Here is a 22,382-nt window from a genome sequence, read left to right on the forward strand (position 1 = left end):
CAAGGCACAAGAATAGACACAATGAAGATAAAGTCATAAATTAATGAAATAGAGAACCAGAAGACAATAGATTTGTGGAGTTAAAATCCTTGTACTTTGGGAAAATTAAGAGACAAAACACTAATTAATTCAGTCAAGGAAAGAAGGAGAAAAAAATATATAAAACCAAGAAATAATGTTGGGGAAATAGCTATTAAAAAGTGAAAACTGTAAAAATTCATGAGATTACTCTGCAAATTTTATGCAAATAAATCTGAAAGTATAAGTGAAATGGATAATTACCTAGAAAAATACAATTTTCCAAAATGACTTCTTTAGAGAGAGAAAGCTTCAACAGAACACTTTTTTTTTTTTTAAGTGGGAGAAATTTTAAAGGAATTATCCCACAACTACAGCACCGGGCTTAAAGAATTTCACAGGAGGTCTAAACCTCCAAACACCAGCTGGTTTCAATGCTGCACAAATTCTTTCAGTGCATGAAAAATAAAGGTAACTTCCAAATTATTTTTCTGAAGTAAATGTAACACTGTTCCTTAAACAAATGCACATACAAATATTAGTGCAAAAATCATAAAATAAATATCAGTAAACAGAAACAATATCTGCTATGGTTTGAATATGTTCCCTAAAAAGCATGTATTGGAAATTTCCAATCAATGGTGCTTCGAAGTGGGATCTAATGGGAGGTAGGCCATGGGGGCTGCCCTCTTGTGAATGGATTTATGCTGTTGCCTTGGGAGTGGGTTCATTATTACAGGAGAGGGCCCATTGTAAAAGGCTGAGTTCTCCTATGGCATGCCCTGTAATTCCAGTTACACAGGAGGCTAAGGCAAGGAGAATCTTTCAATTTCTAGGCCACTCTAGGCAAGTTAAGGAGACCCTGCCTCAAAATTAATTAGTTAATTAATTAATAAATTAGGACTAGGAATGTTACTCAGAGGTAGACTACCCCTGGGTTCAATCCTCACAGTATTACCAAAAAAAAAAAAAAAAGTCAGAGTTCAACCCCCTTTTCTCTTGCTTCCTTCTCCCTCTGTCTTCTGTCATGAAATTACACAATAAGAAGATACTCAACAGATGCCATCTTGGACTTCCCAGCCTCCAAAACTGTGAGAAATAATTTTTTATTCTTTATACATTAGTCTCTGGTATTCTGTCACAGCAGAGCAAAATGGACTCAGACAACATTGTGTTAGGAAGATAATTAAACCTAAGGGAGATTTATTCCATGAATGCAATTAGATATTATAGTAAAACACACCATTTCAGTGATTTTATGAAGAATAATTTCATAATTTCCATTGATGATAAAAAGCTTTTGATAAAATTCAAAATTTATTTTTAACTTAAAGAACACTCATGAAACTAGAAATTGATGGATACTTCCTTAATAAGATAAAATATATAAACCCTAGTTCATACATTAAGTGAAGAATCACTATTGGCATTTCCACTAAGATCAGGAACAAGGCAAAAATGCCCATTATTTCCTATTTATTATTGCCCTGGAGTCATGAGCCAATGCAATTAGACAAGAGAAATCAATTTGAGGCGTAGAATTTGAAAATACAAATTAAAACTATGCCTATCTTCGGATAATGCAATAGTATACCTCAATCTGAATCAATCCTCAATTTAACTCAAGCAATAAAAGAATTAAGGTAGAGAAGCCTATGGTCTTCATAATCACAACATAAATCAAAAGATAATAGTGATGGGCTGGCTGGGGTTGTGGTTCAGTGGCAGAGTATTTGCCTTGCATGTGTGAGGCCCTGGGTTTGATCCTCAACACCAGATATAAATAAGTAAAAATTTAAGGTACATCAACAAGTAAAAAAAGATAATAGTGAATAAATTACCACTTACAATAGTAATAATGAAAACACTTTAGGAAGAAATCTAGTAAGAAATGTGCAGAACCTATAGGAGAAACACTTTCAAATGTACCTGAAAGATATAAAAGTTGACATGAACAAATGGAAAGATACCCCTTCTTCTTGGGTTGATGACTCAACATAATAAGGATGTAAGTTCTCCCAAAATTCATTTATATATAATTTAATAAAAAATACCAGCAAACTCTTTATGAGGCTAAATAATTGATATAAAAATCATGTAGAAAAATAAACATACAGATATCTAGAAACACTGATATTTTAGGAAAAAAGAGCCACAAGGACTGTCCAGTTCTATTTTGCATTAGATCATGATATAAAATCTCTATTGCTAAAAATTTGAGATATTGGCACATGAATAAACAGAGATTAGTTGACTAGAATGGAAATCAAGGAATAGACTTAAGTATATATGAAAATTTAGTATATGATGAAGGTGTTATCTTAAATCCCTGGAGCACAAGTGGGCTCTTTAATAAATGAAATGATGCTAGACAAGGAGGAGCTACCTGGAAAAATGACAACATTAGATACATACCTCACACTATCCACAGAAATAAATTCCAAATTGAAAATAAAAGGAGAAGAATAGGAGAAAAATATAAGAATTCCTCTATTAACTGGGCATATAGAAAGAATACAATATAAACAAAGGCTTGATAAATTATACCCTATAAAATATTTGCAGGGTCAAAAATAATTGAAAATTCATTTTTAAAATATATATGTCTAGGGCTGGGGTTGTGGCTCAGCGGTAGAGCACTCGCCTAGCACATGCGAGGCTCTGGGTTCGATCCTCTGCATCACATAAAAATAAATAAATAAAATAAAGGTATTGTGTCCATCTACAACTAAAAAATAAATTTAAAAAAATGTATGGGCTGGGGATGTGGCTCAAGCTGTAGCGCGCTTGCCTGGCATGAGTGAGGCGCTGGTTTCGATACTCAATACCACATAAAAATAAAATAAAGATATTGTATCCATCTAAAATTAAAAAATAAATATTTTTTAAAAAATTTAAAAAATGTATATGTCTAAGAGGAAATCTTTTACCTTAAGTGTTATTTTAGATCTACTGCAAAAGTGATCACATCTTACCTAAATCAGCCACTTACATAGTTTTACTCCATAGTAGCATGGTGGAGGGAAGGAGCTTGACAGTGGAGAGGGAGAGAGAGCCTCATTGGGGTTAGTATTGGCTTCCACTTTACCTTCTTCAGTTTCTTGTGGGCCCCGCTGTGGTTCCCCTGCACCAGGTCCTCCCCACCCAGGAGCCGGTATGTTTCTGCCACCTCTGGGCTGAAATCGCCAAATGCTCCCACTTTGGCTTCCAGGGACTCTCTCAGGATCAAAGTTGCTCTCTGAGAAAGAGACAAAAATCTGTCTGGTTAAAAAGTTCAAGGGCTTATTAAAATCAGTGGTTTCTAAAGATAATTATGTAACTGTTATGGTTGGCTCTGAAATGTCCCCTAAAAGCTAATGTATTGAAGACTTGGCCAAGGTTCAGATGGAGGTTTTGGGGAAGTGAGTGGCTCATGTAGGCTTTAACCTTTTCAATGCATTAATCGACTTGATGGATTAATAATTTGAATGGACCACTGGAAGGAGCTGGAAACTATAAACAGGTGGGGCATGGTTGAAGGAAGTAGGTTTCTAGGGGACAATATCTTGTCCCTGGCTCTTTGCTCACTGTCTCTCTGCTTCCTGGCTGCCATGAGCTGACAGCTTTTCTCCGCCATGTCCTTCTGTCATAATGTTCTGCCTCACCTGGAGCCAGCCAACCACACAGACTGAAACCTCTGAGCCAATGTGCCAAAATCAACTCTTCCTCCTTTAAGAGGTTTATGTCAGGTATTTTGTTCACAGTCATGAAAAACTTAGTAATACACATAACTGACTACAATTTCATTTTTTAGAGGAATGGGTTTGGAGGTCTTATGAACTGGGGTTACTCTTCTCTGGTTAAATAGGATACAGAAAATAACATATTTTGGGGGGAGAAGATTAAAATGTGAAAAGACAATGCATCAAGGCCACTTCCGGGAGGGAATTTGTAAAGGTAAAATTTCTAAGCTGATTCTAAGCCGCAGAGCCTGAGTTAAAGTGTAAAAGACCGGACATTGTAAAGTTTCTAAACTGCAGGGCTTGGGTTAAAAAGTAAAAGACCAAGTATTGTTAAGTTCCCCTGCTACCCCCAAGACCTGTAATCCCTGTAGCTGTTAGGACAATACCCGAACTGCCCAGTAAATATTCTCACTGACTCCTCTGGTTGTCTAATAACTTGGGACTCTGAGTAGCCCAGCACGTAGGCATCCAAGCCCCAAAACCAATCAGTTCAAATGTGTACCCTGCTTAGAAGTGACCAATCAACCCTGCCCAATCTATTTCCGCCAATGAATGTACTAATCATGTCTCAGAGTTGTTGTTCAATTTTCCTGCGCCTCATGATGATTTGTTCTGATGTATGCAAAGCCCCCACCCCCTCCAAAAAGTTTACTTAAGCACTGCTTGACCTCTGCTCTGGGCTCTGGACTGCTCTATCTTCCTGAGTGAGCCTGGAGCCTCAGCATGCTGAATCAATAAAACCCCTTCTGCCAATTGCATGAAGCCGGTCTCTTGTGGTCTCTCCCTCCGATGCTTCGCTGGACCCTTACAAATTCACTTCAGCTATTACTGAAATTCATTTTGGTTGGGTGATAAGAAAAAAAGCTAACTAGCATGAGTGGAGTCCTTCCGTGTCACAAACTGTACTGCACAATTTGTATGATCTCATTTATTTATTTAGTTTTTATGTGGTGCTGAGGATGGAACCCAGGGCCTCACATGTGCTAGGCAAGTGCTCTCCCACTAAGCTAAGGCCCAGTCCATAAATTCTGTCTTATTTATATAGATACAATTTTAATCCTCATTTGACAAAAGGGGAAACTGAGGCATGGGGCAGCAGAAATTTGCTCAAGAGTCAGCTCATCAATGGTAGAGCTAGGCTCTGCATCCGGCCAGTAATTTTAATACCTTTAAGATCCACATTCTTCTTCCTCTATGCACACTGATGTTCTTATAAGAGAAAACTAAAACAGAACATCCACATCATGCTCTGGGTTTTCTATTCTTAGGAAAAAAATAGTTTGGGAAACCAAAAGTAAACATTCCAACATGATGTGACATTTTGTTTGGTTGATTCAACTTATTTATATCAACTTGGAATAAAAAAATGTGAATTGGTCAGAAAACAATATTTCCTGACAATTTCTTCAGATACCAGGACTAAAACCCTGTTTAGGCATGCTGGTCTCCCACACTTCTTCCTGAAATTCTTCCACAATCTTCTACATGAGAGCACAGTTACAGTTCTAGGGCACAAATGCTGAATCCAACAGCCAAATAAAGCAGGGACTTGTGAAAGGACTTTCTATAACACAGCCCCATAAGTGTCCTGATGGTGTCCCTCCGACAGAAGGGGTGAAAGGCTTCCATCCTTTTGTTGGCAAAAATATGAGTTAGGGGCTGGGCTGGAATAGCAATGGTGGGGACACCACATTAAAGGTGCTAATGAGGCAGAAATCAATTTCTTACGAAGAAAGAGAAATTGCTGTAGGAGCAGAGTGATTGACTTGCTATGTGTGGCCCACTGAAGAACGTGAAGGACTAAGATTTTAATCCAGACCTACCTGAGGGGAAGGCCCATCACATGCCCTCCTAACTGTGAGCACGAACATAGACTGATGGGAGTGTTTGGTTTGGTGGCTTTGTTAATGGGAATTGAATTCTGTCAGTCTTTGGGGAACCATGGATGGAAAGAAGAGCTGAGACTCCTTTTCCTAAATGAAGCTTTCAATGCTGTTTACAGCCTGACTGGGGAGACTGGAGATGGATGATCATGAAGTTAAATGGAAAGTTAAGATGACAGTGGAAATGATGCCACTGGCTTAGAGGAAGCAGGTGTCAGACTCTAATAGTTAGGAAAAGCTTAGGAGACAGGAGTGAAGAACAATTAGGGCTTAGGTGAGAAAAGTCCCCCAAACTGGAGAAGCACAGGACCTATTTAAGGCGAGTGAGTAGGTTCATTTGACTGCAGCAAAGTATGAAGTGGAGAAGAGAGAGATGGATCTGGTGGATGATCTGCTTTGTGCCAGGCTCTGGAATTTGGATTTTCTTATAGGAAATAAGAAGTCAGAGAAAGTTCTTGAGCAGGAGAGTGGGACTACTAGAGGTGGCACCACCTCCCTCCCCCTATATTTTATCCTGCAAGAGGGACCTTCCTTTACATTTTTTGTGAAAGATATTTCCTGCCAAAGATCACTTTCCTGTTGATGCCAGTTTCTGACTCATGTGTAGACTGTGAGCACATCTGGGAACATCTATGTGACTCCCCTTGCTTGTCTCTGTGACCATCCTTGGGCCCAGCCCTTTTTGGCGAACTCCTGCTAAGCCCCACAGGGAGAAGTTTGTGACCAAAGGATGAGAACAGCATGAAGCTGCCATGTTCAGCTGGGCAGGCTGCACCATCACAAGGGCACCTGACAGGAGAAGATACAGGGATGGAACCAGCCCATGTTGCATTCTCTGGGCACTGTGCTCTGGCATGGGCTGTATCCACCTGAGCGAGGGACAGCTTTTCTATTCTTACAAGGGACACTGGAAGGACTATCAGTGATCCTAGAATGAAAACAGTGTTTGCTAAAATCTTCAATGGCAGCCTGAGAGAGCAAGGAGCATCTTTAAATCAACACCACTGATTTAGGTGACCTGGGCAAGCAAGGACAGAGAGTGACATTGGGCATCGGTGCCTCAGCAGCAGACACCACGGCAGGAAGGCAGATGGGAATAGGAATGGAGCACATGCCTGTGGCCATCAGAGAAATCAGCTGGCCTGCAGCCAAGTAGCCATCCACCCATCTGCTCATCACTCCTCATCATAAGCAAGAAGGTCCCTGTTCTCATGGAACTCAGTCTAGTCACACAAGAGATTTTGAACATCTACATAAACTTCTACATATGAATACTTTTCTACATCATACTGGATTCTGTAAGGAAGAGTCAAGGAGAAAGTCAAATGCAGATGGGAGAGGAAGCAGGGAAGCTGGTAAGAATTGAAGGATGCATTGGCATTAGCCTGGAATGAATGGAGAAGGGCTTCCTGGAGGAGAAGGAAGCAGACACAGCCCAGAAATGGGAATTAGAAAAGGCCAGTGTGACAGGAACACAGATTGGGGAGCAGGGGCAAAATGAAATCAGAAATGTCAGCACAGTCTATATCACAGAAGGGATTGTGGGGCATAGAGGGATTCTGGTTTGTCCCAAAGGCACTGAGGGGACATTGGAATATTTTACAAATGAATGTTCATTAATCGGATTTGCTTTTTGAAAGGTCACCAGGGCTTCCTTGGGGTGAAGGGGTTAGGAAGAGGCAAACATAGAAGCAGCTGGAAGACAGGAGCTTGTTAGAGTAGTCCAGGCAAGAGAGGATGCCTGATGGAGGAAAAGGGAAAACAATGGGTGAACTCAAGATATATTTTGGAGGGAAAAATGGCTGTGGAGTTGGGTTGGGCAAGGCATGAGGGGCAGACTTACCCCGGTTCCTCTTACCTGAGCTCCTCATAAAACGTTTAGAGGTAGAACTGGGATGTCTAGGGGTGGGAATCTGAGGCCTCTGGAAGCCTTTCTCTCCTTGTTTGGGTGATCCAGAAAAACAGTGAAATGCCACTTGTTATCATGGCTGTGGCCTTACTTTGGCCTGAGAAATATGGTGCATCTAGATTAAAAGCCCGTGCTCCTTAACTGATAGAGAATTGAGGATAAAGGAAGAGCTGTTGGGGAAGAGGTCTACAGATGGCAAGGATAACAAAGTTTTCACCTCCAAGATTTGTCATGACAGGTTGGAAAAAATATTGAGCTACACCATGGCTTCCTTTAGCTTTAGGTTTCACAGGAAATAAGTTCCCAAGGGTTTAATTGCCAATGAATAAAACTCTGGGTCTTCTTTCAGTTTTATAGTCATGTCAAGCACACCTGGGTGGATCCATGGTAAAAGAGAGTGAGCTGAAACTTCTGCACTGTGTAGCTTTCACTAGATATGCAAATTCCATTCATTACCCCAAATGAGGAGAGAAGAATAGACACACTAGCTGTCACCCTCTATCCCAACCAGAACTGAAGGCTGCAGTAAGCAGGGTTTTGTCAAGCCAGTTCTCAAGGTTTCTAACCCCTCAGAAGCTTTTGTAGGTGAACATGACATCTACATTCTCATTAACAATTTTCCAGTTTCTTAATGTAAGTCATTTGGAAGCTACCCAAAGTGGCCTCCTGGTCTTATTTATTTGTGTCCTTCCAGGGCAAGAACATGCCTTGCACATAGTAGGTACTTAATGGATACTTGCAGAGTAAGGAATAGCCCTTTGGATATCAACCAGGTTGCCCATGTGAAGAACTAGACAATTATGATCTGAGCTCACCTCTTTTTGTCCAATGATTTGTAGAAAATGGCAAAATTCATCTTGAATTGAAAGAAATTTGGCTCTTTCCTTCCCTTCAGAATCTTTAAGATGAGTCATACTGTCTTGAAAATACTGCTCAGCCATATCTGAAGAAAAGCATCATAACAACAATCTTGACAACTGTTCACAGATTTGAAGTGGAAACAGAACAAATATGCTTTTAACAGTGGTGAACTATTTGCAAATAATCAGCCTTTGGAAAAGAGAAACCAATTAAGAAACTTGCCCTTTCCCCTTATCCTGCCTCTTTTACCAAAAAAGATTTAGGTCTCAGAAGGATACTGTAATTTCCTTTCCTTAATTTTCATACATTTTAGCTTTCTTTGTGATAGAAAAGGTGAACTTAATGCAAGAGGAGAAACTATACCCCACAAGCTGAAGATGGTGGCAAGTTTGCTTGCTGATTGTTCATTAATTCTTCCTATAACTCCGATTACTCCTCACTGACATTGGGATCCTCAGGGCCCACTTATTTTAATGGACTCCGACTGTAATCTTATTACATATTTCTATAACATGAAAAAGTCTGGAAAATACAGTTGACATGCTGCTGGGGGATAAAACCTGACCATTCTAAACCCTTAAAAATCCTGGCTATAATTTAACAAAAATATTTTTAAATGTATGCTAATCATGAAAGCAAAAGGGGAAAAGTTTAGGTATGGAAAATGAAGAGGGCATTGAAAGCCAGAACAGCAAGTGGGTGTTAGTCAGCTTTCCATTGTTGTAGCAAAAACAGGAATGAGGTTGTAAAAGGACCCAAACTCCAGGAGACAATGGAGATGGCTCATAATTTCATTTTAGCCTAAGCAGAGAAGCCAAACTTACTGTGCCAGATTTTTGCTTTGCAGAGCTGTACTCTAATAAATAAGTATTTAAACCGCTTTAATTTCTATGAAGTAAAAGAAAATAAATACAGTTTATGCTGTGATTGAACATTATGCTCCCTCAAACTTCTATGTTGAAGTCCTAACCTCTAAGGCATTAAGAGGTAGAGTCTTTCAGAGGTGATTAGGTCACGAGAATAGAGCCCTTATACATGGAATTAGTGCCCTTATGAAAGGGATCCCAGAAAACTCCCTTTCGCTTTCTGCCATGCGAAGACACAGTGAAAAGTCTATATAAACCAGGAAGCAGGCCATCTTCAGGTACCAAATCTAGCACTTTGACCTTGGGCTTCCTAGCCTCCAACTTTCTGGGAAACACATTTCTGTGTTTCATCAACCACCGGATCTATGTTATTTTGTTATAGCAGCTTGAAGAGAATATAACACCCAAGAATCCCTAAAATGGTGATGAGAACCATTTCCCTGGTCTGAAGTGAGGCTGTAAGTCTGCCCATCCAGGGGCCATACCTAAAAAATGGATATTTGTGGGGTTTTTAAATTTTTTATTTTTATGTGGTGCTGAGGATCCAACCCAGCACCTTGCACATGCTAGGTGAGCGCTCTACCACTGAGCCACAACCTCAGCCCCAAAATGGATATTTGAAAGAATGTCAACTACAAAAACTGTCTCAAAAATTAAAAGTTAACATTAATTGAGAGCCAACTACATGTTAGCTTTCTTTTAAAATTTATTTTTCTTTCCTTCTTTTTTGGTATTGAACCCAGGAGTGCTTTACCACTGAGTTATATCCCAGTCTTTTTATTTATTTATTTTTTAAACTTTGAGACAGAGTAAACAGGGTCCTGTAAGTTAATGGGGGTCTCGCTAAGTTGCTAAGCCTGGGCTCCAGCTTGCGATCCTTCTGCCTCAGCCTCCTGAGTTGCTGGGATTACAGTTGAGTGAGTGCCACCACATCCATCTATGTGTCAGTTTCATAATCGTTGCTATGGGCTTCTCATCTATTCCAGCCTGAAGAGCAGATGCATTGGAGGCAGCAAGCAGCAGAGATGGACACTGAAAGGACAGAAATGTTATGAAAATGGACAGAATGGTCAAGGAGACAGAAGTCTGATATGCAGGGAAATGGCCCTGCACACATCAACAGCTCTGAAAACATGCTGGAAATTCAGAGTCCTGGGTGTTGAGAAAAGGTCCAGGTATATTCCATGAGATCCACTTTAGAAAGGAGGGAAGTAAAGCCTAGGAAATATGTCTGCCAAATCTAGTCAACCTAAAGAAAACTTCAGTCTGAAACTGAGTTGTGTTCGTCCATACCCATCACAGTATGATGTGATGCTAGACAGATCGAGGAATTCCTTTGCCAGGCATTTGCTCCCAGGGAGGTAGGTCTCTGCTCAGGGTCTGTAGTTGGGCAGAGGTTCTCTGCTCCTCTCTCTCAGATCAGCAGATACATTTGCTATATTGCTCAAGTTTTTGTCCTGGTAGAAGAAAATTCCATCACCTGGACAATATTATGTCTCTTCTACTCCTAACTGACTCATGGGGAAAACATTACAGATTTTATGCTCCAACTAAATTATTAACTTTGGCTACTTTGATGATCTGAAGACAGCCAATGTTGGGGGCGATGTGTCATTCATTTTGTTGATTCTAAAAGCATTTTTTAACTGGACAGTCCATGTCTAAAGTGATGGAGGATATTCAGAAGTAGAGTACTTTTGATATTTTAAGTTTTAGACTAATTAAGAATTAACTAACGAATATAACTCAGCCCTTCAAGTAAAGACATTGCTGGGCGCGGTGGTGCACAACTATAATCCCAGTGATTGTAAATTCAAAGTTAGCCTCAGTAACTTAGCAAGGCCCTAAGCAACTTAGCAAGATCCTGTCTTAAAATAAAAAATATAAGGGTTGGGATATGTCTCAGTGGTTAAACGTCCATCCTTGGGTTCTATCTCTGATACAAAAATAAACAGATTAATAAAACAGTAAAGCTCTATCCACACCCCAGTCCCACCCCCTTGGAGACAGGCCCTAACTATGAAGGGTGGCAGACATGAGGGGTGTGGGAAGAGCTGTAGCTGAAATACGCTGAGTTTCAGACGCTGGGTGTTGGCAGAAGCGGTGCTGCATGCACAGGGAAAGGTGAAAACCAAAAGCACTGGGTGAGGCATTTCCCTCCCCTCTCTTGGGTCAGGAGCCAGTCCCCCAGGCACAAGTGGACAGCTGTGCTGGACACCTTTACCTTGTAACATCCTCCCACCTCCCAGTGTTCATCCCCTAGGTGCCCATGGGCTGGCCAATCACTCTCCCACAACACCCCATTTAGGCTCCAGGTGCAGCATGCTGCTTGCCATCAGTGCAGTTAAACTGACAGAGACTTTGAGAAAGGAGTTGCTGGGCCTGATTCAAACTTATGTGCAAATGGCTTATAACCAGGGCTCAGGAAGATTGGTACGTATTTTCCAAGAGGATACTTGTAGGCAAATATGAATCTCTGGAAGGAAGGAAGGGAGGAAGGGAGGGAGGGAGGGAGGGAGGAAGGGAGGGAGGGTGGAAGGGAGGGAGGGAGGAAGGAAGGAAAGAAGGAAGGAAGGAAGGAAGGAAGGAAGGAAGGAAGGAAGGAAGGAGGGAAAAGGTTACCTAAACTAAGGCCTTATAGCTCACAGAGGCCTCAAATGGGCAGGAGGGGACCGACCTTGCCTGGCAATCTGCCCTCCAGGGTCAGGCTCCTCAGGTCCTGCTTCCCTTCCGCCCTTTCTGAGCCCCCAATTTCTCCAAAGTTCTGTGTGTTTCCTATTTCTGTTCCTGGAAGCAATGAGCAAGCTAGAAAGATTTCCCTGATATCTGTTGTCACATGCATCGCACATCAGACATCTACAACCCCCTGGTAGGACTGGTGTATATTAGGACAACCTTGAATCATGGGAACAAAGGTAGGTCTCACTCATCTGCAGTGGTTCCTTTCCTCTCTATACATTTGAAACCACTTTTATCTTTATCTGATCCAGGATCCTTCACTGTAAAACCCTGCCTTACATTTTCCCACCCCTTCAACTTCCCAAATTAACTTTGTGAAGGACAATCCATAGGACCACCTTTAAGGGGAAAGAAAATTGACTCCTATTCCCAGAGCAAAGGAGCCATTTCCTGATAAGCTGAGTTTCTTCTCCCAGGGGCATCCCAGAGGTCCCTCTGGGCCAAATGACAACAGGATTTCCGAAAAGACAGGAAGCCATAGCCCCTGGGGCGGGAAGCCACCTCCCTCATGTCCCTGAGCCCTGGGTGTGGTTCACCAAGAGCCAGCAGTTTCTGTGTTCTTGCACATGGTTGTTCCTACCTTTAAAAAGCACTTCTAGAATCCTCTGCAACCTGATGCTGATGGCCTGGCAAAAGATGAGGTCATTTTCTAAAACACAGGAACACGACCTAGCTTGTAAATCTGAGCCCTGGTGGCAGAGGTGTTCCAAGGCCATGAATTGCTTCCAGTTTTTACCCCAGCAAAATGTTTCAGTTTCTGTGAGTCAGGGGGTGGTGTGTGGTGGTGGAGGAGGGGAGTATAGCTCAGTGGGCAGGGTGGTTTATTGTCTATAGATGGCTTTGTTTGGGACTGGAAGTCGCGCCCTTTCTAGACAGACTGTCCTGAGATGTTCACCTACAGTCAAAAGAAAAATGAGGCTTCATTCACAGAGTAGAAGGAACAAGCAATATGGCCCCTGGAGGTCAGAGGCTTTTAATTAAAATAAATTCTGGTAACGTGGGGCTTGTTTCCTGAGGCTATCCTGAGGCAAGAGTTGGAACAGTAAGGACAGCTTTCATTAAGAGGGAGGTCTCCATGTACAATGTGACAATTATCTTTTTTTTTTTAAGTCTTGGAAAATAGTCTTTATACAGACTGCAAAGAACCCAGGGGATTTAAAAATGGAAAGTCTCGAATCTTGGCCTGGCATTCATCCAGCAAACAAACAGATCGAACTGTTCAGACCCTGCTGCGGCTGTTGCCCAAGGCTACGGGCCATCTGTGGGGTCCACAAGAGGAGCCTGAGGACACAGAAGCCCAGCACACTCTCTACCCTCATCCTTTCTCTGCAGCAGACCCTCTTTGAGAGGGATACCAGGGCTGGCCTGTGACATGGCTTCTGGGGGTAGCAGAGCTGCTGCTCACAGGCTGGTGATCTGAGGAAGCCCATGGCTACCTATGGGGACAGGTATGCATCTGGAAAGTTGGTACCCAACAGGGCAGCAGGTTGGGGAGACTCAGGGTGTAAAGGTGCCAAGTGCCCACAGACGGACTTGCATCTGTGAGGTCTGGTGAGCAGTCCCACTGGATCTTCATGTCTTAAATGTCCTCACCATCAAAAAGCTGGCCACTACTCAAAGTCCCACCTGGGGCCACCCAAGTAGTGGTCAGGCCTCCAGCAGTGTAGGACCTACGGCTCTAGTCACTTGGTGAAGTACAGGCTACCTATCTGAAGCCAAATTGGGGCATAAATAACACAGGCTTTTCTGGGAAGTACTGATCACAAATTATGATCAGTACTTCATAATATCAAAGTGGAAGACCTGAGCCTGGTGAAAGTGGCCGCCACAGTGCCTCTGCACTTTGCCCTCCCTGGGAGAGGCATGAGCAGGCCACAGGCCTTGCTCCAGATACAGAGGAAAGAGGCAGTTGATCAGTCAGGCTTGCTGGAGTTTCAGTCCTGCTCCAGCTGCCCTCTGGGAAGGAAGGCCAACAGCACAGACTTGCATTTGAGGAATGGGCCACCTCTCTCCTCCTCTGCTGGCCCCAAGGGTTGCCTATCCCTGCAGCCCCTCCTCCTCAACACAGAGCTTATTCTCTGGGTCTTCTTGACTCGCTGGGCCTTTGGTGACCAGCATGAGGCTTCCAGAGCATGACCACCTTTCTGGTTTTAGAGTGTGGTAAGAAAGCAGCACTTGAGCTCCATTCTAGGCCTAGCTGTGCCTCTAACTTGCTGAGTGACCCCGGTCTCCAATCCTTTAGATTTAATAATTCTAAGATAATTCCAGAAGTTTCTGAGAGGGGATACTTCTAACATTGGTACAAACTGTAAAAGGTTTCTCTTGGCCTCACCCCCTGCACTCTGTCTTCCCTTCTCTAATTTGTTCCCTGTGAGGCACAGAACCAGCATGGACACTGATACCTGCATGGGGCGCTCAGAGGCCAAGCCAGTGACCCTGAAAACAGGGTTGAGGAAGGGGTGGATAATACAGGAGGAAGAATTGAGAAAAGGGAGGACATGTAAGGCAGAAGGAGGACACTTGGGTGAGATATAGTGCCTAGCCTCAGATATTTGCATTTTCCACGTCTACTGTGTAAAGATGTGGGGAGAGGCTAGGACCAGTGGGGGTTGGGGAGATACACATATTTGTGCACAGAGAATTATATTCTTGGAATCCTCTTAGTCAGGGATCCCTGCTTCTACCCGCTGGGCTCCAATGGGGCAGAGCCCATTCCAGCTGCTTCACTGGACCTGGCAGAACTCCCCAGCCCGCAGGAGCCCAGGCCGCAGATGGGGCCACTTCCAAACAAGGCTTTCTCCACTCAGCAGGCTCTGCTGCCCAAAGGTTTACACTGAGATGTACTTGGCTTCAAACCATTTCATTTTCATAGCCTTTAGAAGACTTATAAGCACAAGACCAAGGCCTTGAACATTTAGCAGGGCTGGGAGAGCTGTTAATACCAAGTTTGTCGATGGCTGCTCTGGGAAGCTGGCCAGGCTCAGGTTAATGACATTCCAGGAGCCTGAATTGGGAATCCTTATGCAATCACAACCCTCCTGACTTCTAGGGCAGTTTCATCTGTATGAGGAATGCAGGGAAGGTGCAAGGCAAAGGAATTATCTTGAGCACGGAGCCTGAAACACTTGCTTCTTGGCCAGCAGGGTTTGGTTTGTCAGAGACAATGCCTTCAATGGGCATCCAGCAAGCAAGTAGGCCGGCCTCATTAAAATCCTCATTAAAATCTTTTTCTCTTTTTTTCAAAACCAAACCCAAAAAAGATCTCTGTACTTTTCACAGACAGGTTTAAACATAGATAAATGGAGCCCAGACCCCCACCCCCCACCCCACCCCCCCCCGCTCCTCCCCCAAGAAAGAACTGCAGGTTTGCTTCTGTGGGATCTGGCCTGGACTTCTGAACTAGAAGTGACCCAAGTCCAGATCAGAAAGTCCTGGGTGAGAGCTGGGGGACTTGCTCTTCCCTTAGTTATTAGACAACAATAAGTTCCAAATTGTCTACTTTCCTTTCCTCCTGGCTGGAGGCAACAGAGGCCTGAAGAAACCCCAGGCCTGGGTGGGTTTCTCTTACTCTTGCTATGGGGGCTTTGACCACATGAAGGACAGCAGAAAGATGACACAGAGACCAGGGGAGCATATACACCCGGTTCTTTAGCAGCCCCTGGCTGGGTGTGTCTGTCTCATTCCTGTTTCCAGAGGGAAACGGACGTCTTACGTGCTCCATGGCGGCACCTCTTCTGCCCACTCCACATGTAGGCACTTGCAGGAAAGAGCTGGGACTGTCTGCATCTCCGCATGCTGGCCGGTCCCCACACTTGCCAGTAAGGGAGCAAGGATTCTAACAGCAGTAGTTCTCAAATGAGGGTCACAAGCTTGGGGTTTCTGCCCTCTGACTCTTTTCTGACTTGCCCATTTAGGTGGTCCACTGAGGCCTTAGAGGCAGGGTCTGTGCTCCTTTCTGCCCCTGTTCCAGGGCTTCATGTTGCTGAGGGATGATTCTCATCTATTTCTCTTCTGTGGCTTCTCTGCCCTACTCTCTCACTTAGCATTTACTTGTCTTCAGGACTTTGGTAAATGTTCTTCCAGTGACACCAAAGCAACAGATGTTTCAGCTAGTTGTGCTGAGTCTAAGAAGGGTCCACCTAGGAACAGCCTACAGACTGTTCTGGACTTTATTCTTTTGGGGTAGAGCAGTAAGGAGAGAGAGAAGCTTCTTTAAGTTGATGGGACTTTCTAGAAGACAGACCTGGTTATGTGAGCTCCTTTGTAGACTGGGAGGTTGTGTCCTGTTTCTAATTGTTGTTAAAGGAGTAAATAAGTCATTTGTGAAAGTTCAGCACCTGCATACAGAGGCGCTCAAATGCTGATGCTATTGTTGTAGCTGTTATTTTTACTATGATTCCATGAGTCATCTAATGTATATGCTCCAAGCAACTAATCCTCGAGCCTCAAGCAGAAGCCACTCCAGCTCCTAACCTGTAAAGCTATCGGCTCCAAGGCCCAGTTCCTGGGAGAAGTCCTCTTCTCACTTTTCTACCTTCACATTCCTCCCACATTTCAATTCCAGTGGTGGTTGGTTTTCTGGGTTCAGGTCACCAGATGCTCTGAGCAGCAGCAAAGGAGTGGAGCTGAGATCCTAAACAGGCTTCTGGGCCTTGGCTCTTCCTAAGGGCTTTCAAAACCCTTTTCTTTGGGCTGCCTTTGCTCTTCCTGGGTCCCTTGTCTGCCCCAAGCTTCAGATCTGCAGGTCTAAGCAGGCAGGCGTAGAAAGGAAAGGTGACATATGCATTGCCAACCCAATAACACAGTGACAAATGGCCTCTGGGGAGGACTGCCTGGGCTCTACCATTCACTGGCTGTCAGCCCTTGGGAAAATCATCTAATCTTTTGGTGCCTCAATTTCTCCATCCAAAAACTGGGGATAATTGTATCTATTTCATAGAATTGTTTTGAGGATATCTGAGTTAATAAGTGTACCATGGTTAGAGCCACGGCCAGTTATGTCCTATGTTAGAATTAGTTACTATTATTGTGTGTGGTCATTTAATTCTCAGATGCATTAATAACTGTATCAAAAAGGTATTATTAATATTATTCTCAAAATAGGGGAGGCAATACCAGCAACATACTTGAACTGGAAGACTTTAAAGAAAAAAATGTAATTCAAATAGGATTTCTACCAATTCTGTAAATTGTACAGAGTAGCCTAACTTTGCAGTTTTGGAGCAAAAACATCTTAGGGATATTTCTGTTGGTCCCCACCCAGTTCACACACTCAGCAAATGAGTATGCTGAGCATGAGGTGTGCTGGGGACCAGAATCCCTCTAGGCTTTACAAAGAGGCTCTTTTGGCCCTTGCTTGGTATTCTCTCGGAAAGAGATCCTTTTCTCTCACCTCCTACCAATTTAAATGTTGAGAACACTCCTGTTGTCTTAAACATAAACCCCCAAGAAAAGCAGGAAAATATCTGACATTACTTATTCACACTTCTGCTGCCTAGGTTAGAAGTTATGAATCTGATCCTGATGCTTGTTTTTGACTCACACAGAACCTAAAACATATTTAAGTTCATTACCACTAATTAAAAGCAAGAGATTTCACGTAAAAACCCAAATTTTTGCATTCTCTTGAGAAAAGCAGATCTTCGAATATAAGCCTGTCTGTCACATGGAGTGATGGGCTGGAGCTAAGTAGGAGGGTGTGGGCTTCTCTAGTTTGCCAAAGGCCTCACCACTCCATATTGTCTCTCAGACTACAGCTGATTATAAATAGCCATTCATAATTACACCTGACTCTGTTCTTGGTTTCTACACACTTAACTCACATTGCTTGTGCTTGGTTCCTCTAGATGTTTGGATTGTGATTCCTGATGTTCTAGGATTTTCCAAAAAATACATATTTGCATTTTAAGTGTTTTCTTAGTAGTTGTGGAATAGAAGTTTCTCTGCCGCTTTTAAAGGAGTTTTAGGCACCAACAAACTGGTCAAAATATTTTTTCAACAGTTTTGAAGGTAATTCGGATTGTTAAATATGGAATGTTCTAGGGAGGGAGGATCAGACAAGTCATCTCTATGTTTCCTCTCTGTGTACCTAGCCAGGTTGCTCCAAGCTCCAGGAGGTAGAATGAGGGTCTGCAAGGCAGGAAGGTCAGGTGAATGAAAACCGAAGCTCTTCATCCGTGAACAGACCATGCTTCTCATCAAGGCTTCCCCTTGCTCTTCTCCCAAGTCTACCCTGCTACGCTGGCTTCTGCTTAGTGTGACTCCTGCTTTCTGATTCAGCCCCAAGCCTTCCAGGCACTGATTTTATGTTTACTGGAACCTTATTTTACTCAGTATAAAACTATTTTTCTCTGGAATATACCTCTAGGCCTTCTTTATGAGTTATATTCCATTTCTGAATATTCTGTCCCAAACAACAGCAGAATCACTAGAATGTGTGCTTCCTGTCAGTAGAAGCTTTGAGCCTGGGATGAGGGAGTAAAGAATTTCTGAAGCCTGCTGCTCTACCTATTACACAAAGATAAGGAAAACCATGAGTTTCCTTCTGGGATCCTGAAGCTATGAAAGTTCACCCCAATTGAAAGCTCTGCCCTGAGACTTTGCAGCAGTTCCACCACAATCATTGAAAACCATCACCTTTGAAAGCAGAGCAGACTTCCCTGTGAGCCCAGCACCAGTTCCCTTGGGTTCTTAATAGCTATGGATGAAGAGTAGCTGTATTGAAGAGGAAAAGGTCAGAGGAAGGCTACAGGGAGATAGAAAGTAAAGGACACTGGGGAAGCAGCAGAGGAGCAGAGCTACAAATTAGAGCAAACCGTGAAGGTTCCCTGAAGGTTCCTATTGAGACCCCATCCACCTGTTCACTCACCCCCTAGGCGCATGCATGTGAGACAGGAGGAAGGAAGACTGGTTCTCACCATGGTGCTCAGGCCTCCCAGAAGCGACAGCAGCACGGGCGACAAAGTGTGAGGAGTCCGCTGCCTCCTCTTGAGAGGGGTTTCTACTCAGGACGATGGCATGGGCCTGGCACCACAGAAAAAAGAAACAAGTTATTTATATGCTTGGCAGTTGCAACAGAAAACTAACTGTCCTTACAATGATTAGCAGAAAGTCAAGGAACTTTTCAGCAAGTTGAAAGCAGTGATTGATGTGGAAGCACAATTGACTCTTGGGAGGGCTGGGTTTTAAAAGCACTGAGTGGTGGAGAGAACGCTATGTCCGGGGCCCGTCACTAAGTAAACCATTAAAATGTCTACGATCATTTGAGTCAGCAAAGAGGATCGGGGGGCAGGGTGGTCAAGAAGTAAAAAGCATCAATGCTGTGCTGAGGCAGTGGGCAAGCCCAGCTCCTGGCCTATTGGTCAGCCTAGAAAGTGGAACCTACTCATAGGTGATGACATGTGCCTGATCCACCAAGCCTGTGGGTTTACACCCTCTGCAAACTGGCAAATGGGAGCTGCCTGAGTCTGGAAAACAGGTTCTTTGGAAATAAAGTACATTTTAAAATTAAACACATACATACATACACACACACACACACCCCGGTGAGCACTAAAGAATAATAATTTTTTCAAGTAAAATATATAATACCTCCCTTTGAATAAAAAATTACTACTCATCTGCTTGTTAATACTTAGTTTAAAAAATACTATTAGTAATGGTTTCACATTCATCCAATAAATTGACACTTACAGATTTCCTACAACGGGAGAGGCATGGGCGAGAAGGTTTTGGCAGCTACAGAAAACTGAAATAAAACGTGGTGAAGTAATACAATAAACTAATGTGAGGCGATAGGGAATTTGCAATTAATTGCCAAAAGAATAACAGAAAGACTAAAATTCCATAGGTTTAATAGAGGGAAACACTAATTGGGGAAGGCAAATTGTACTAGCAACAACTAAGATTTAAGCAGCACTTTAATTCTTTTGTGTGATACCACTTTTAGTTTTCTTGATAATTTTTATGAGCCTCATCTTCTAGATGAGAAAACTGAGATTGCTGAATGGGTGAGTGCTATAGTTTGGATCTAGAATTCCTCAAAGGGCCCTGTGTATTAAAGGCTCAGTCCCCAAGCTGGCACTATTAGAAGGTGGTAGAAATCTTTAAGAGGTGGGGCCTAGTGAGGCATGTCCCTGAAGGGAACTGTGGGACTCCACTCTCTTCTTCCCCTCTTTTGGTTTTTTAGCTGCTATAACGTGACCAACTTTGTTCTGCAATGAACTCCCTACCATGATGTGCTACAGACCCCCACCCCCCAAAACAGGGCCAACCCATCATGGACTGAAATATCCAAAACTAGAGCTAAAATAAACCTTTCCTCCTTTTAAGTTGATGTATAACCATAACATTACTATAGCAATAGAAAGCTAATACAGTAAATAACCAAGATTTCTCTCTATAGCTAATAAGGAATGGAGATGAGGTTCTGACCTTGATAATCTGATTTCAAATTCTGCTTTCAATACCATGCCCTGAATGCTGCCATTCATCCCTCCAACCCATGGTGGTAGATGTCACTAGCTGATATCAGCACACTCCTAGGAGCACACTGATTCAGCCTCCAGAAGCTACAATGAATTCAAGGAGCTGGTGTAGGAGATAAAGTCATTTCAGTAGAGCCTTCTAGTCTGCACCAAGCAGCATTTTCTCCTCTGATGGCCAGCTGAGTGCAGTTCTGAAACTATAATCAGGGTGGAGTATTGTCACGTGTTAAAATCTGGGTGGCTAGCTCTGCGCTTTTGGTGAAGGGGCTATTCCAAATCAAGATTGCTGGCTATAACTTTTACTGCTACATCAGAACAGTAAACATTCTTTACTCATAAATGCTAACAATATCCTTTGCTTTGAAGTGACTTTTCATATATATATATATATATAGATAGATAGATAGATAGATATAGATATAGATATAGATATAGATATAGATATATGATTTTTAGCAAGTGCACATTAGTCACTGTCCTTGCTTTTCAAATAATGAGTACTTCAAAATACAACTTCATGAATGCACAGATTATAGGAGCCAACCAAGAGTTAAACTGCCATATGTTTAGTGTTTGGAGAAGGGGAAAAAGAGTGACACATCCCTCCTCTTATAAAACCTCCCAACTGCACACTGAGTGGTGTTTATTTTGCATTTCTCCCTTGATTGTCCATCTCTACGATCCACTATTTGAGAAGAACAACCACTCTGCCAGGGAAGGCTTTCCTCAGACTGTCACAAAGACTCAACAAATACTATTTTAGTTTAAGCTTAAATCCAAAAAAGATTTCTCCTTTGTTTCTGCTCAATATTATAATTCAAGGAAATGTAATACATATATGACTATCAAAATTATTTTCAAATGAATAATTACATGTTCTGGAAGTATCATGAATGGCATTTTGCCTTGGAGACAAAAAGTGACACTTTTCTGACAGAAAGAAAAACAGATAAAAATAAAAAAATTAAAAGCTAATGATATTAAAAAAGTGGTCCAAAGGCTCAAAGGAATCTGAATTTATCACAAAATTTTCATGACCTCAATGTTGCTCTATGTGAGATGCTAATACTTTATTAACAAGCATTTATTATTTATTTCAGAAACTCATTTCTCTGATCTAATTTATTATTTGATGTTCATGAAGATTTTAAAAACAACATGCAAGAAAGAAAGGGAACATCCAGGATATTTCAAATGTGCCAAATTAGTATCTTACTTATTCAGCAAAATTCCATTCAATTCAGTTTATTTTAATTCATTCCTGTTTGATTCATTTTTTTTTCATTTTTAAGTGCCTTCAATTTGCCAAATGTTGCACAAATACTAGAAATTCACACACACACACACACACAAATCAGGCAATTCAGGCAGGAATTTGGGGTTTAAAGGAGATCAAAGATGAACTACAAAAATGTGGGATAGTTTCATTTTTACATAGATATACAGACACTGCCCTGCACTAGGTTTAAGTACCTGGCTCACTAACTTCCTCTTTACCCTAACCCTGCTGTTACCATTTCCAGTGATTTCAGTATCCATACGATTAGCCTGTGCCCATCAGGCAAGAAAGATGACACATGCAAACAGGTGAAAAGTGGTCAATCAAACGAATCTTTCCATAGATGAAGCCCAATGATGAGAGTTCAGGACCTCAGGGCAAAGTGCTTTAACACCCTTGGCCAGATGAGCAAGACTAGGAACATTTGCTCTAATTGGAAAGATGATGTAGCGAAGTGAGCAGTGGCTTTCAGTAGGGATGCAGGCAGTGAGTCTCCATGGAGGAGCTGGGGTGATGAAAACCCTGTCTCCATTCCCTTTCCATGGTCTGCAGTTCATGTTGTGTGGCTTTCAGAAGAGGCCAAGGGCATTAATCTGGGACTTAAAGTCAGCATCTGGGG

General features: G+C 42.5%; 1 protein-coding gene across 4 annotated transcripts in view; it reads right to left on the reverse strand.

Annotated features, from left to right (window-relative positions):
• The window catches only part of Ttc23 (tetratricopeptide repeat domain 23), a 94,153-nt gene that overhangs the window by 13,158 nt on the left and 58,613 nt on the right, over positions 1 to 22,382 (reverse strand). For 2 of the 4 annotated variants that reach the window (XM_076848838.1, XM_076848839.1), the window contains exons 7-9: positions 18,916 to 19,021; positions 8,348 to 8,475; positions 3,107 to 3,256 (exon numbers count right to left, since the gene is read on the reverse strand). In XM_076848838.1, coding sequence (XP_076704953.1) covers positions 3,107 to 3,256; positions 8,348 to 8,475; positions 18,916 to 19,021 — 384 coding nt within the window. Of the gene's footprint in view, positions 1 to 3,106; positions 3,257 to 8,347; positions 8,476 to 10,206; positions 10,292 to 18,915; positions 19,022 to 22,382 lie in introns of those variants that run through there. The other 2 variants (XM_076848840.2, XM_076848841.1) reach the window with 2 other exon arrangements.

This window comes from Callospermophilus lateralis, chromosome 3, assembly GCF_048772815.1.
Source record: "Callospermophilus lateralis isolate mCalLat2 chromosome 3, mCalLat2.hap1, whole genome shotgun sequence".
In the NCBI taxonomy this organism is placed as follows: domain Eukaryota; kingdom Metazoa; phylum Chordata; class Mammalia; order Rodentia; family Sciuridae; genus Callospermophilus; species Callospermophilus lateralis.